This window comes from Bemisia tabaci, chromosome 2, assembly GCF_918797505.1.
Source record: "Bemisia tabaci chromosome 2, PGI_BMITA_v3".
Lineage (NCBI taxonomy): Eukaryota > Metazoa > Arthropoda > Insecta > Hemiptera > Aleyrodidae > Bemisia > Bemisia tabaci.
In genome coordinates, this window is record NC_092794.1 from 32,295,358 (window position 1) to 32,309,463 (window position 14,106).

The 14,106-nt window shown below is 42.5% G+C and overlaps 2 protein-coding genes across 5 annotated transcripts in view; both read right to left on the minus strand.

Annotated features, from left to right (window-relative positions):
- The window catches only part of Uck (Uridine-cytidine kinase), a 184,675-nt gene that overhangs the window by 40,489 nt on the left and 130,080 nt on the right, over positions 1 to 14,106 (minus strand). The window lies entirely within an intron of this gene.
- On the minus strand, positions 1,438 to 6,672 carry LOC140224057 (uncharacterized). The gene has a single exon (XM_072297158.1). It carries the CDS (start codon positions 2,403 to 2,405, stop codon positions 1,440 to 1,442), a length of 966 nt encoding a protein of 321 aa, XP_072153259.1. The 5' UTR covers positions 2,406 to 6,672; the 3' UTR covers positions 1,438 to 1,439.

The following is a 14,106-nucleotide window of genomic DNA, read 5'->3' on the forward strand; positions in this document are numbered from 1 at the left end:
TTAAAAAAAAAAATAACATGTTTATTTTTTCATTTTTTTTTTATTTTATTTATTTATTTATTTATTTTTCAATCATTACATCATTTACAAAAGAATACAATAATACATACAATATAAATCAAGCTGCAACGTTTGGAACGAGTGCGAATTTATATGTTCTTCCGATCGGGCCTTCGTAGATGAGATCGAAGGATCCAGCGTTGATATCCTGAATTGCATCGTCCGTCAAACGGTTCGTAATGTGCGAAGGTAGGAAGAGGAGACGATGATGATTCTCGAAGATGATATCGGCGGCAACGGTGATCCCGTACTTGGTTGGCATTTTGATGAGTTTGTTCATCTTGTAGCGGGCGTTTACAGTCAGCTCTTTAGCGTTGACGATCAAGATTGAATTGTTGAAAACTTCCATGTCGTCAGTTCTTTCAAGGTACGGACGATTCCAATTTTCGTGCGCTATATATATTTCGAGTGAAACAAGTTGTTTGCTATATTAAGCACGGATGATTTCAATTTTCGACTGCTATATTTCGGTTCGATAAATCGTCTGCGAATGATTCCACTTTTCGTGTGCTATATATATATATATATTAAGTCGGGTTGATTCGACAATTTGTCTGCTATATTAAGCACGGATGATTTCACTTTATCTGTCTGCTATATTTCGGTTCGTTCAATCTGACTTTTCATCTACTACTCCTTTATTATTATCGGGGTGATTCCTTTGTTCGTCTGCCACTATAATCTTCTCCTGCTCTTGCATGATTTCATCTTTGAAATAATCACGATAAAAAGATTCCGACATCCACATACACAATCGGAATGCGCTCGACATAGCGCAGAATGGATGTACTAAAGGACACGTATATGCTGTCGACCAACGAGCCAATAGTCGCAAGGACGGACAATCTTTAGTGTCCAAATTTACAACGATACATTTTTCCGGCACGAAACGACTGATGAAATTTCGTTTTTGTTCACCTTTAACATAAAGTACATCGTAGCGGTTTCCGATGCGATTCATTTTTGAAGTGAATTCATCGTACTCGAGAAACCCGCTTTCCCATTCCAAGTGATGATAATTGCGTGTTAACCAGTTGTTTGTCACAACGTCTTTAGCGCTCAACATGCTGCTAGGGAACGGAGGTTTGAATAAATAGAGTTCAGTTACAGTACACTTCATATCCACAAGACCAAACTCTTTGACGATGAAATTTCCTTGGCTCCAAAAACCTTGTACATCGAGACAAGCCATCATTTGTTCGTTCCGTTAGTTACACTTTTACTATTTTCAAATTCGAGGTTTCTTAACTGACGGTTCTCCAGAATTATTTATACTATTTATACGAGGTTGTTTAACAGCGAGGATTTTTTCTCAACTCTACCCGGACTCGATGACAAACGATATATTCTAGAGGACGGAGTGAACACTGTTCCTATTTTCAAATTCGAGGTTTCTTAACTGACGGTTCTCCAGATTTATTTACACTATTTATACGAGGTTGTTTAACAGCGAGGATTTTTCTCAACTCGGTCTCGGCTCCGCAACTTTCATCCACCATGCAAGGATCGTCGTCGATGTCACGATGACCCCAAGGAACAGTGCTAACACCGTCTTCTAAAATATAACGTTTATCGTCTAGTCCGGAGAGGGTTCTTTTTGTACTTTCAAATGAGTATTGTTGGTGTTTCCGCGCCCCGATCCTGCGCATCGGGGCGCTCATTCTCGATTCAGGATCCTTTAATACTGTGAGAAAATTGACAAAGTTTAGCGATCTTACCACTGCTGTTGATATTCCTTTTGCCCTTTTCTCTGTTTCCCCGTTGCTGAAACGATATGCATACATTTTGGGTCGCAGCGCGACAAACTCAGCAATGGGTGTTCCCCCCGTTTCATCCTTAAAACTACCCATTACTTTACGGTTTGTCGCGCTGCGACATTGATGACCTTCTGGGAAGTTGGAGGTGTCGTACAAGTGTAGATCTGTCATCATATCATCGTAGACGTTCGGTGTAGTCAACTCGTAAATGAACGAGTCCGTATCCATATAGAGAAGTTGAACTTGGTCGGGATTGTACTTCTTAAGCATGTGATTATAGTGGAATTGATACATGTGTACTTTACTCAGATCTAAGATTGAAAAACCAACAATCATTGGTCTGTCTATGACGACCTCTGTTCTCCGTAAATGGATTGCTACCAACTCTTCGTCGAAAATCGTGCGATCTACGAAATCGACCCTTGAGATGGCTTTCAATATCTGTCTGCTGTTTGTACCCAATTTAATATTCTTTCGCTTCAACGGGTTCTCGATAAATTTTCCGTAGCAAGCGTTGCTGCACAGTTTCAGGAGCGTTTGGTGGAACGGATTCGTAGCGTCCCGTCTCAACCGGGCGTTCAGCTCCATGAAGAGTGCCAAGAAAGGAGCCTGACGGAATTAAATGGCCCGGTTAACGCGCAGGAGTTTTAATCCTTGACCGAGCGCTTCTTTCAACATTACATAGTGGATAACACAGTTGTATTTATTAGCTAGAGTCAACAATAGTTTCGTCGATTTCCCCGCTCCCGATGGTGGTATTTTGTTCCTGCACATGAACGGAAGGTCCTTGTGCAGGTCGTAGAGGTGTTCTGGATATTCAATATCTACATCTAGTATATACCCAGAAGGAGCGTCGTCGGGATGGTCGATAATAGTTTTCGCTAGGGTTACCGACTCCTCTCCTTCCGGGACCCAAGTGTAGTTATCGTAGGGTAGATGCTTGCTCATGGTGTGTGCATACAGTACCGTCACATCTAAGTATTATAAATAGCTCAGTGGTATTTTAGGATCAAATTGATCCGGTACCAAAGGATTGTTTGCGAGAGCGTGCCGTTTCACCTCCTGTGTTATCCCGCCTCGGATCGAGCTCATAATCATGAATACCATATCCATATCATTGAAGAGTTGGATTTTCGCTTTAGTTATTTTTAAGAAGGCGTCGAAAGCGAAACCGGGTAGCGTTAAGTAGATGGCACGGTCCAAACCATAGTTTTTCATCCCAAAGAGTCGGAACTCCTCGAACACATCGGTGAGGAGGCACACGTCGAGTCGCAAGTAGAAATCTGAATACTCGCCGAGATTACGGAAATTTAAAATTGCCAAACTTGGAGAAACCTTTGGTATTCCTCTTTGGAGATGTGCGTTTGAGTCAGGGTGTTGAAGAAAGCCTCTCGCGGTGGTGGACGCGTCTCGTTCAGCTTCGCCGGATTGTCAACGTAATCGTACGGGAACGGAGCTTTCCAACATACGATGTCGAACTCATTATCTGTGCGAGTGAGCTTCCTCGTGCGAACGAAAGATTCGCGCGGGATCGTCTGAATCAGTTTATCCAACGACGCGGGAAGGAAACGGATTGAGTCGATGAACTTGATCGAAAACCTGTTACCCAGATGGACCGTCACGCTGATGTAATTTTCCTCCGTGTGTGGTATTATTTCGACGCTATGAGGATACTTGTTCAGAGCCAGCACTACCTCGTGGGGATCGTACCTACTTCCATTGTGAAGGGCGACTCTTACACATTTTTCATGCCGGAATATCAGATTGCAATTTGAACAAAGAGTCTTTAGATAATTCGACTTTGCCGTTCTTTTCTGGTCCCTTACCTTTACGATACCAGGTTTTGAGAAATCCACCTTACAATGAGCACACTCGTTTGCGGCTTCAAATGTGGCCCGATCTTCATGTGTCATTATTATTTTACCCTCTTTGTCATTGTAACTCCTACTGATTCTTCCTACCAGAGTGATTATGTCGTCCAGAAATTTGATATGTGCCTCCTCGCCACGGTATAGTTGTGATTCCGACATTTTAAATTCGGGATCTTCCGTGACGAGGAGGTAAGCGTAAGAATTTGAAATGTGTCGCCTATACGCAGAAGCTGGATGCTCCGAGTCACCATGAATTTGTTCTGAGTACGCTTCAAAGTCTGCATGAATTACATAATTATGTTTTATTTCCTTATGGTGGTTTTGAACTTGAGGTATCGCTCGTCTGGAAATGAAGCTAAGAATGCGTCTTTGCTTACCAAAGAGCAAAGAACTTTATGTTGACTCGATTGCTCCATCGAGTACTTGAATCACATATTGCAGAAATGTTAACTGTTCAGAAAATGCAAAAAACTGATTTGAGTAAACTATAAGCTTTTGGAAAAAAAAATTTTCGAGGTTTTCTTTTGTCCCCAAAGTAGACTGACAATTTCCATAAAAAATTTTTACATGATACTCTTTCTGGGTTGTACATAATGACACTTGAAGGAAGAGCATTAGTGCCCTTTCTGAAATACATGGGGGAAGGAGCCATAAAGAGTGATAGAATGAAGCCAGAAAATTATTTTAGCCCTTGTTTTTCATCTCAAATGTATGGCAATGATGCATGTCTATAGCGAAAGTTGGAAATTGTACATCTCCATTGCAACGTTTCAAAATTTCTGCTCTCTTTTTATACTATTTTTTTAAAGAGAACTAATAGAGATTTTCCCATGAAAGAGCGACGCCAAGAATGGCACAATTTGGGCCAGAAGGGATTTTTCTGAAACCGGGCCCAAACGATACCTTATGATACCCTAAAACTCTGGTAAAAATTTTAGCTTGAGTATACGCACGGTTTTTGAGAAATGAGGGGGCAAAGTTGCCAAATCGCCATCATTCTGGACAGCATTTCTACAGCAAAAAGACGGGAAAAATGGACGAAAAAGTTACACCTTTGATGGGTTTTGGCTGTAAATGTTCTCATTGGGCCCCCAAGCATTTAACTGTGTTCAGTTTCAAAAATTTTGGTCGCACAGTGGTCCAAAATGGGGGGAAATCGTCGACAAATCAGGATTCTTTGTCAATTTTTTAGAAATGGAAGTAAAATTGTCGGTCTGCTGCAGTTTTCATGGCTGACAATGTTCGTATCGGTCATCAATGCATGAAATTGTGTTCAGCTTCACAAATTTATATCGCACAGTGGTCAAAAATGGGGGAATTAGTGGACAAATAGAGATCCTCTGAAAACTTTTTAAAAATGAAGTGAAACTGTTGGTCCCCAGTAGAGTTTAGATCCTGGAAAAATTCATGTTTTTAATTTTTACTTTCTCGCTCCCCTAGGGTAGAGAGGAAGTATTGTCATCCTCCAAGGGAAAAAAAAAAAAAAAGTAGAAATTTCATCATTTCTAGACGTTTTAAGGTCCCAGGAGTCAAAATAACCATACTTGAAAAAATGTGTGTCCGTCCGTCCGACGTCCCCCAAATCTGTCTACAGCGATATCTCAGAATCTATCTGTTCGATTTCATTCAAAATTCTCACAGAACACCATATTTATGGTCTCCTTATGCACGTCCAACGATTTTGGGGTACGCTAAAATTTGGGGGGGCTAGGGTCTAATTGGATTAAAGGTCCATTTTCAGCAAAATCACACGGAAAGCTCATTTTGAGGGACCGTAAATTTTGAAAAATGCCTTTAATTCTTTAAAAGTGGGCATCAAGCACATCACCTGGGTCATTAATTTAAGTTCCTAAAAGATCTTTGGACTAAACTCAAAATTCAAGGGATTACGAGGCCCAAAAGTAGGGCACTTTGCTCCGCGACATCACACAAACAACTCATTTTCAAAGACTGTAAATTTGAAAAAAAAAATGCCTTTCATTTCTTCGAAAGTTGGCATAAGAGCACCACCTGGTTCAATAATGTAAGTTCCTATGAGGTCTTTGGACTAAACTAAAAATTGAAGGGTTACGCGTCATATAGCGAGGAGAGCACTTCGGTCACACGGAGAGCTCATGGACTGTAGATTTTGAAAAAATGCCTTTAATTCTTTGAAAGTTGGCTCAAAAGCACCATCTGAGTCATTTTTTAATTATTACTACATGTCAGACCGTATTGTTTATAGAACTTTGTTATAGAATAGACTTTGTAGCATTATCTCAATAAAATATGCAAACTTTCAGAAATTTAAAAAAAAGAAGGAAAAATGGAGAGAAAAAATTAAAAAAAATTTAAATAGTCAATAAAAGAATTATTAATTTTTCCGGGATCTAAACTCTACCGGGGATCAACAGTTTCACTTCACTTTTAAAAAGTTTGACAGGGGATCTTAATTTGTCCACTAATTCCCCCATTTTTTACCAATGTGCGATGTGAATGTGTGAAGCTGAACACAATTTCATGCATTGATGACCGATACGAACATTGTTAGCCATGAAAACTGCAGCAGACCGACAATTTTACTTCCATTTCTAAAAAATTGACAAAGAATCCTGATTTATCGACGATTTCCCCTCATTTTGGACCACTGTGCGACCAAAATTTTTGAAACTGAACACAGTTAAATGCTTGGGGGCCCAATGAGAACATTTACAGCCAAAACCCATCAAAGGTGTAACTTTTTCGTCCATTTTTCCCGTCTTTTTGCTGTAGAAATGCTGTCCAGAATGATGGCGATTTGGCAACTTTGCCCCCTCATTTCTCAAAAACCGTGCGTATACTCAAGCTAAAATTTTTACCAGAGTTTTAGGGTATCATAAGGTATCGTTTGGGCCCGGTTTCAGAAAAATCCCTTCTGGCCCAAATTGTGCCAAAAAACGGTCGTTTTTGGCGTCGCTCTTTTCCGAAAACAATCTTGATGGTGTGAAGAAAGTTTACACAAAATTTTAATAGAGAATACTTAAGAACAAAAAAAAGAAGACGAAATAAAATTGGCAATGTTGCAATTGATGGTATGCGATTTCGAACTTTCACCATGTGGTTTGCCCGTAGCTATGTAAATTCTAAAAATATTTCTGGCTTATTTCAAGTCAAGAAATTTAAAAAAAAAAAAAAAAAAAAAAAAAAAAAAAAAAAAAAAAAAAAAATGTATCCTTTGAGGTTCAATAGCGTAGTAATCTTCTACCTACTTCCTCATCCAACCTGTTAAGGGCTCCTCTCACTTCCTACACTCAAGGTTCAATTCTCACTCCTTTCATTTTCAGCGTGAGTGAAGCGTGTAGCGTGATCACTGTCGTTTTGAAACGCAAAACTAACCTCTCAATCGTATCAAAACAAAACAAACGACGAGTTGCCGCTGCCGATGCGCGCGCACCCTGCAGTGGGCATGTACTGCAGAAACGGCACTAGATTGCTGCAACAGTGCCCTTTCTGCTCTACGTGAGAAACATAACCCCTGTCAAAAACACATAAAAAATGCGAATATAGTGCCCCGTCTGCACTACAGGGTGTGTCTACATACACTAATACGAAAACCGCAAAAAACGCAATTTCGAAAAAAATGTCGATTGTGCCCTTTCTGTAATAGCTGATTCACTTGTGCGTAAAGCATTTCTTGCAGATGTAGATACGATGATGATATTTTGTCAACTGTTTTCGTACAACTTGTTCAAAGATACTGATCCAGCAATAATGGTAACTTAAAGGGGTTTGGGTTGAGAGCAAAGACATAAAGACGGAGTGCTCGTATCTAAAAGCACGGGGAAAAAGTGAAGCCTGGTTTGGCGCTGGGTGCTTGTGTGAGTGTGTAAATGAGCGCGGGAATCCATGGCGGCAAACGGAAATTTGATTTGAACTTGTCCTCTTAATTTTTCCATATTTCTTCTTCGAAACGTATTTTAAATGCCTAAAACGAATATATTAAGAAAGTTGGGACTGCGTCCTATTGTATTACACCTAATCTTGCTTGGTAATAGGCAGTAATCTCAGATAAATTTAGTTTTTCCTCTGCTCATGGTGGTTCTGCAGGTTCAAACAGGTCGTTACAGTTCTAGATGACCGTTACTCCCAAATGAAATTAATCGGTCGACGACGGACCAAAGCTAACCTAAAGTTAAAGAAATATGAGTGGGTAAGTGAATTTGGGCAAAAATCAACCTAGAATACTTTGTTTCCGCAATTATTTTATTCAGTTCCCGCCCTGCATTTGAATTCAAACTTGTCCCGATTTCGCCGCCAATCCTCTAGCCAATAGTAGAGGTGGTTGAAAAGAAGCTTCATTTTTTGCTTTTAACCCTCCGTCTTTATGTCTTTGGTTGAGAGACACAGAAGGTCGGTGTGGTCCTCTCTTTCCGGGTCGGCAACTTTAATTGGGTAAACTGTATACTTTTTCTTGTTGGACACCGAACTCTCACGGAGCCCAAATACCGAAACCGATACATTGTTCCTTTTCTCGAATTTGACAATGTCATCTATGCTCGTGGGGAATCGAACGTCCGAGAAATCGTAACGATTGAACAGATCTAAATATTTTTCCACGCGTTGTTTATTTCTCTCTTCGAGTGGGAGAAACTTTCCCAACGTTGCGTACCGGAAACAATCGTTTGATTCACCGTTATTTACATTAACAACATTTTTGGTGCGAAACGGAAGCTTGACGTACGTTCCACTTCGATGTAAAGCGTAATAGCGGTTGACACGTAGCTCCATACCCTGTATCTTCTACAACACCCACCCGGATCCGTTCATGTGAAAATCGAATGACTCATTATTGATCTTGGCCCTGAACTTTTCATAAGACTCGTCCAGATCCGTTGACGCGAAAATAGCTTCGTTTTTGGCTTGAACTTATAAGCTTAATAGCTTGAACTTTTTCAACTGCATTCCTTCCTTGTCCTTATCGTCAGCTTTCTCGTATTCAGCGTAAACTAGTATATTAACCTTCAATGCCTCGCCGGTGAGTTCTTCTTTAATTTTTCCAATCACGAGGTCTTTAGCTGATAGTTGGTAGTCATCGATGATGAGAATCTCCGGTTGGAGGTTTGTGATGAAAAATGTTTTCAACCTGCTTTGACAAGCAGTCTCGACTTGAACAAACGGTACTTTTGTCTCAAACAAGTTTCTTATGTGACTTGCAGATTCTTCATGTTTTTCTCTTTTATCGTATGATTTTTTGCATGTGTCAGAATATTCTCGCTTCTCATCGTCGTCGTCGTCACCGGCAGGTGATGAGGCATCTTTTACGGTGGACATCTTCTCAATGTGTTCGGGTGATTGCTCATGATTCTCTCCCTCCGTATAAAAGATATTACAAAGATCACATTGGATGAGGGAGTTCTGCTCCTTTTTAATGTGCGTTTCATCGTGGATACCCTCCTCCTTCTTAATTTGTTCCGCGCAGTGTTCGTGCTTTTCACCTTGTTTATAAAGTTCATAGTAGGACGCAGTCCCAACTTTCTTAATATATTCGTTTTAGGCATTTAAAATACGTTTCGAAGAAGGAATGTGGAAAAATAAAGAGGACAAGTTCAAATCAAATTGCCGTTTGCCGCCATGGATTCCCGCGCTCATTTACACACTCACACAAGCACCCAGCGGACAAACCGAGCTTCACTTTTTCCCATGTCCGTGAACTTAGCCCCCCTACCTCCCCAGAAATTAAAAAATACTTCGTCAGGAATTTACTCACCTTTTGCTCAGGTGGAAAAACGACTTTTTAGCAATTGCTCTTCTTCCCTTCCCCCCAAATTTCAATTCGAAATTCCCTATGGACCCCCAAAAATGCCAGCCCCCCGACCTCGTCCGATCGACTTCAAACCGATGTCAAACAATTGCTCTTGAATTGCTCAGAATTGCTCACCAAAAATTAGGAATTGCTCACCCTCCCTTCCCCCTCAAAATCCATGTTGAAATTCACCATATGGACCCCCCAAAAATGCCAGCCCCCCGACCTTGTCCGATCGACTTCAAACCGGTGTCAAACAATTGCTCTTGATTGCTTAGAATTGCTCACCAAAAATTTAGAATTGCTCATTCTCCCCTCCCCCTCAGAATCCATTTTGAAATTCACCATATGGACCCCCCAAAAATGCCAGCCCCCCGACCTTGTCCGATCGACTACAAACCGGTGACAAACAATTGCTCTTCAATTGCTCAGAATTGCTCACCAAAAATTAGAAATTGCTCACCCACCCTTCCCCCCCCCCTAAAATGAGGGTGCCACCTGGTGCCCCAAAATATGCCAGCCCCCCGACCTCGTCCGATCGACTTCAAACCGGTGTCAAACAATTGCTCTTGAATTGCTCACCAAAAATTAGGAATTGCTCACCCTCCCTTCCCCCTCAAAATCCATTTTGAAATTCACCATATGGACCCCCCAAAAATGCCAGCCCCCCGACCTTGTCCGATCGACTTCAATCCGGTGTCAAACAATTGCTCTTGATTGCTCAGAATTGCTCACCAAAAATTTAGAATTGCTCATCCTTCCTTCTCCCTCAGAATCCATTTTGAAATTCACCATATGGACCCCCCAAAAATGCCAGCCCCCCGACCTTGTCCGATCGACTACAAACCGGTGACAAACAATTGCTCTTCAATTGCTCAGAATTGCTCACCAAAAATTAGAAATTGCTCACCCACCCTCCCCCCCCCCCAAATGAGGGTGCCACCTGGTGCCCCAAAATATGCCAGCCCCCCGACCTCGTCCGATCGACTTCAAATCGGTGTCAAACAATTGCTCTTGAATTGCTCACCAAAAATTAGGAATTGCTCACCCTCCCTTCCCCCTCAAAATCCTTCTTTGTCTCAAAATCAAAAGTTTCTTGTCAATTGACGTAGTCCAATTTGCGGATACCCATCTGGTCAGAGGGAGTGCGATGATTTTTACTCTCAGGCGAGGATGGTTAAGATGACCCATTAGTAAAATTCGAATTAATAACCGAGATAATCGCAGTTTGAGTAATTTTTTGGTGGATTATGGGATGAGAGGGGTAGCGGAGGATTTTTTTGACGTGTGCCGTTTGGTGGGAAGGACTTCTTGGCGCACGCCTAGTGTGCTATATGTATGATGTATCCGGCCCTGACTCAAATCATTCGGGGTGTATCGGAGTAATGTAAGCTCCGGAGGGCGGAGTTAAATGCAAATTGAATTATCCCCTAATATTTGAATTATACTGTAAAGAACTCCAGAGATATATGAAATATCTCGAATGATGAGTCTCAGTATTTTTCAGGAAAGAGCTAAAAACTGAAGAATTTCAAATTAACGGACTAGCGCGCCCCTAGAATTCAAATATTTCGCTCCGCAGTCGCAGGCTTGCAGGTAGCCGGAACCCCTCGAAGTGCAGCGTGGCCACATCTCTCTCCGCTTCGTCTACTGCCCATTGAAACGGCCGGCAAGGGTCAGGCGCTGCGGCAACGCAAGATAATTCCGGACGGGAGATCCGGCGCTCTTTGCGCGGGATCTTTTAAAGTCGCAGGTAGCCGAAACCCTTCGAAGCGCAGCGTCGCCACATCTCTATGCGCTTCGTCTACTGCCCGTTGAAACTGATGGCAAGGGTCACGTGCTGCGGCAACGGAAGAAAAATCCGGATGGGAGATCCGGCGCTTTTTGCCTGGGATCTTTAAACAGCTACGATATTGATCCAGATCATTTATCAGGGGCCTTTTTAAGTAGCGCTGTTGAGTTCAACGAGCTCCAATTCGAAATCAGAGTGTTAACTTATTCAGAAAGTCAAATATATAGATACTTGGCTTCTATCTCAAAAACAATTACAATTTTCCCACGTGTCTGGGTCGAAACATATCAAAAATTTGACAGGACTATTTTTTGAGAAATGTTCATAAATGTGTAAATTCCATATTATTTAAAAATTCATGAAATCTAGTTGAGATTTACCTCACTCGAATGCGCCTTGTACAATCTTCCACATTTTAATTACAGAATTAAATATTTTCTCTCACATTTTTCGTTAGGTTTGGACGCTTCATTTAAAAAAAAATACGAGCCTAATATTTTCCACAATAGAGCGGTCTCTTGACGAGTAATTTGTATCCGCGTGAGGAGCGTGGATAATGTAAATTTACGGCAGCAGTCCTTTACTGTTTCGCCGAGGCCTTTCGATCTTTTAGCGTTTTAAAAAACCTTCTATCCTTTTGAGTGTCGGTATTCCTGTCTCCCACACTCAACAGATTGAGAGACATAATGAGACATATCCTATAAACAAAAAATCAGGAAAACAAACTATTACATACCGTTCATCGGCGAGTCGGAGGGCCTGCGATTTGGGCCGAAATCGGCCCCTCCACGGAACCAGGAAATTTTTAGATATTTAACGGTTGACGATGCATACATAACATAAATTATAAAGTTTTGCCGATACTCAGCTCAAAATTTTGATGAAAACGCCCTAAAAATCCGTCCTATTATCTTAAATTTAAGTTGATCCACGGCATTTCTTGGTGTGGCGGCGCAGCACTCGCACTCAGCAGTGCGCGTGGCGTGCTGACGCGCCCGCTCGACGCAATTCCGACTTCGGCCGCTAGTTACAGTTCGATCGCTCGGTTCCCTATCGCAAAGCTGCAAACCAGCCTGGTGGGGTGTCGGCGATCGACTATAAATAGTGGCCGGAGCATAGGCCGGGCACCAGTATTTGATCAAGATTTGTAGAAGACCAACCAGTCCCAGTCATCGGCCCGTCCCGTAAGCACCAGGGCTGAGGCCCGAACCTCCGCGGCTCAGACCCGCACTACAATCACGCCCCGGACGCGTACACCAAACTCGGCTCAGACCCGAACCCCCCCCCCCTCCCCATCTCATAGCCCACTCTCCAACCTTAGACCTGTTCATATATATGTGTATGTGAAGCAATAGTTGAAATAGTATAAATAAATATGTGTCATGTAGCCCTCATAGTTCATCCTTTATCAACAACCAAATACCACCCTCCTTACATTATCCTCCTTCTCAACAACCAAAAACCACCCTCCTTACATTGGTGGAGGCGCAACGATCCCGGACCACACAACAACATCTCTACCAGGCTCTACCCCCCAGCACCAAGTCATCTTGAAGGATCCAGCACCAGTGCCAAAATTGAAAGTTCTTTCTTAAGGTTGATTGCTTCTTTTTTTTTTAACTAGAGCGTAGCGCTCCTGTCATAGCGCATATCCGCTCTCGGTCTGCTCGCGCCATTGTCACGGCGTTACCCCTGGCCATTGTCACGGCCGTTAAGAGCGACCGATACTTCAGCAGCTCCGCCATTGTCACGGCGTATCAGAGCTAATTTTTTTTTCTACTTTTGCCCCCCCCTTTTTTTTCTTAGAGCGTCGCGCTCCTGTCATAGCGCATATCCGCTCTCGGTCTGCTCGCGCCATTGTCACGGCGTTACCCCTGGCCATTGTCACGGCCGTTAAGAGCGACCGATACCTCAGCAGCTCCGCCATTGTCACGGCGTACTGAGCTAAGAAACATAATTTTTTTTATTATTTTTTTTCCTTAGAGCGTAGCGCTTTTGTCATAGCGCACATCCGCTCTCAGTAGCTCGCACCATTGTCACGGCGTTACCCCTGGCTATTGTCACAGCCGTTAAGAGCACTGATAACTAAACAGCTCCGCTATTGTCACAGCGTATTGAGCTACATTTTTTCTTTTGCTTTTGCATCGGGGCAGCTCCCGCTTAGCGGTAACGTAGCGCCCCCCTTTTTTTTCTATTTTTTTCCCCCCCTCTTTTTCTCAACCTTACAAACGACGACATGGCACAAGAAGTCAGCTACATCACAACAAAGGTGAAGGACAAAAACTTCAAAATAAAAGCAGACAACTATGCTGAGCATTTACTAAAAAAGAACATGGATAACCCGGAAACAAGGACGAAGAAGGACAACATCACCCATGAACTACGGCAACACCTTCCTGAAATTCCGTCAACTGCAACACGAGCCCAACCACGAGGAAAGCTCTACTTGCCTCGTTTTTCCACAACAATCAGCGAGCACAAGGAGCTGGACGAAATCCTGCATTCAAGCCTCTACGACACAGATGCGCCGTCAGAATCTGAGGACGAGCAAACTGAACTTGAACCAACCCAATAAGTGTTGAATATAGCCCTCACGCTGTGTTACAAAATGTACATAATTTCAGAATACTTAAGGACACATAATATACGGCTTAGACTTAAGACCTAGCACTACGAAACTTAGCAACTACGCCCCAAAAAATCACCAGCCTCTTCGCCAAGATTTACGGCCACAGCGGCACAAGCACTCACTGCAGCGCAGCAGTCTCCAGTCCACTCATCCTTCCCTCATATCCCGACGCCCAAGAATACACCCCCCCCCCCCTTCTGCCTATTTTTCCCGCCAAACCGAAGACTCTCCTGACA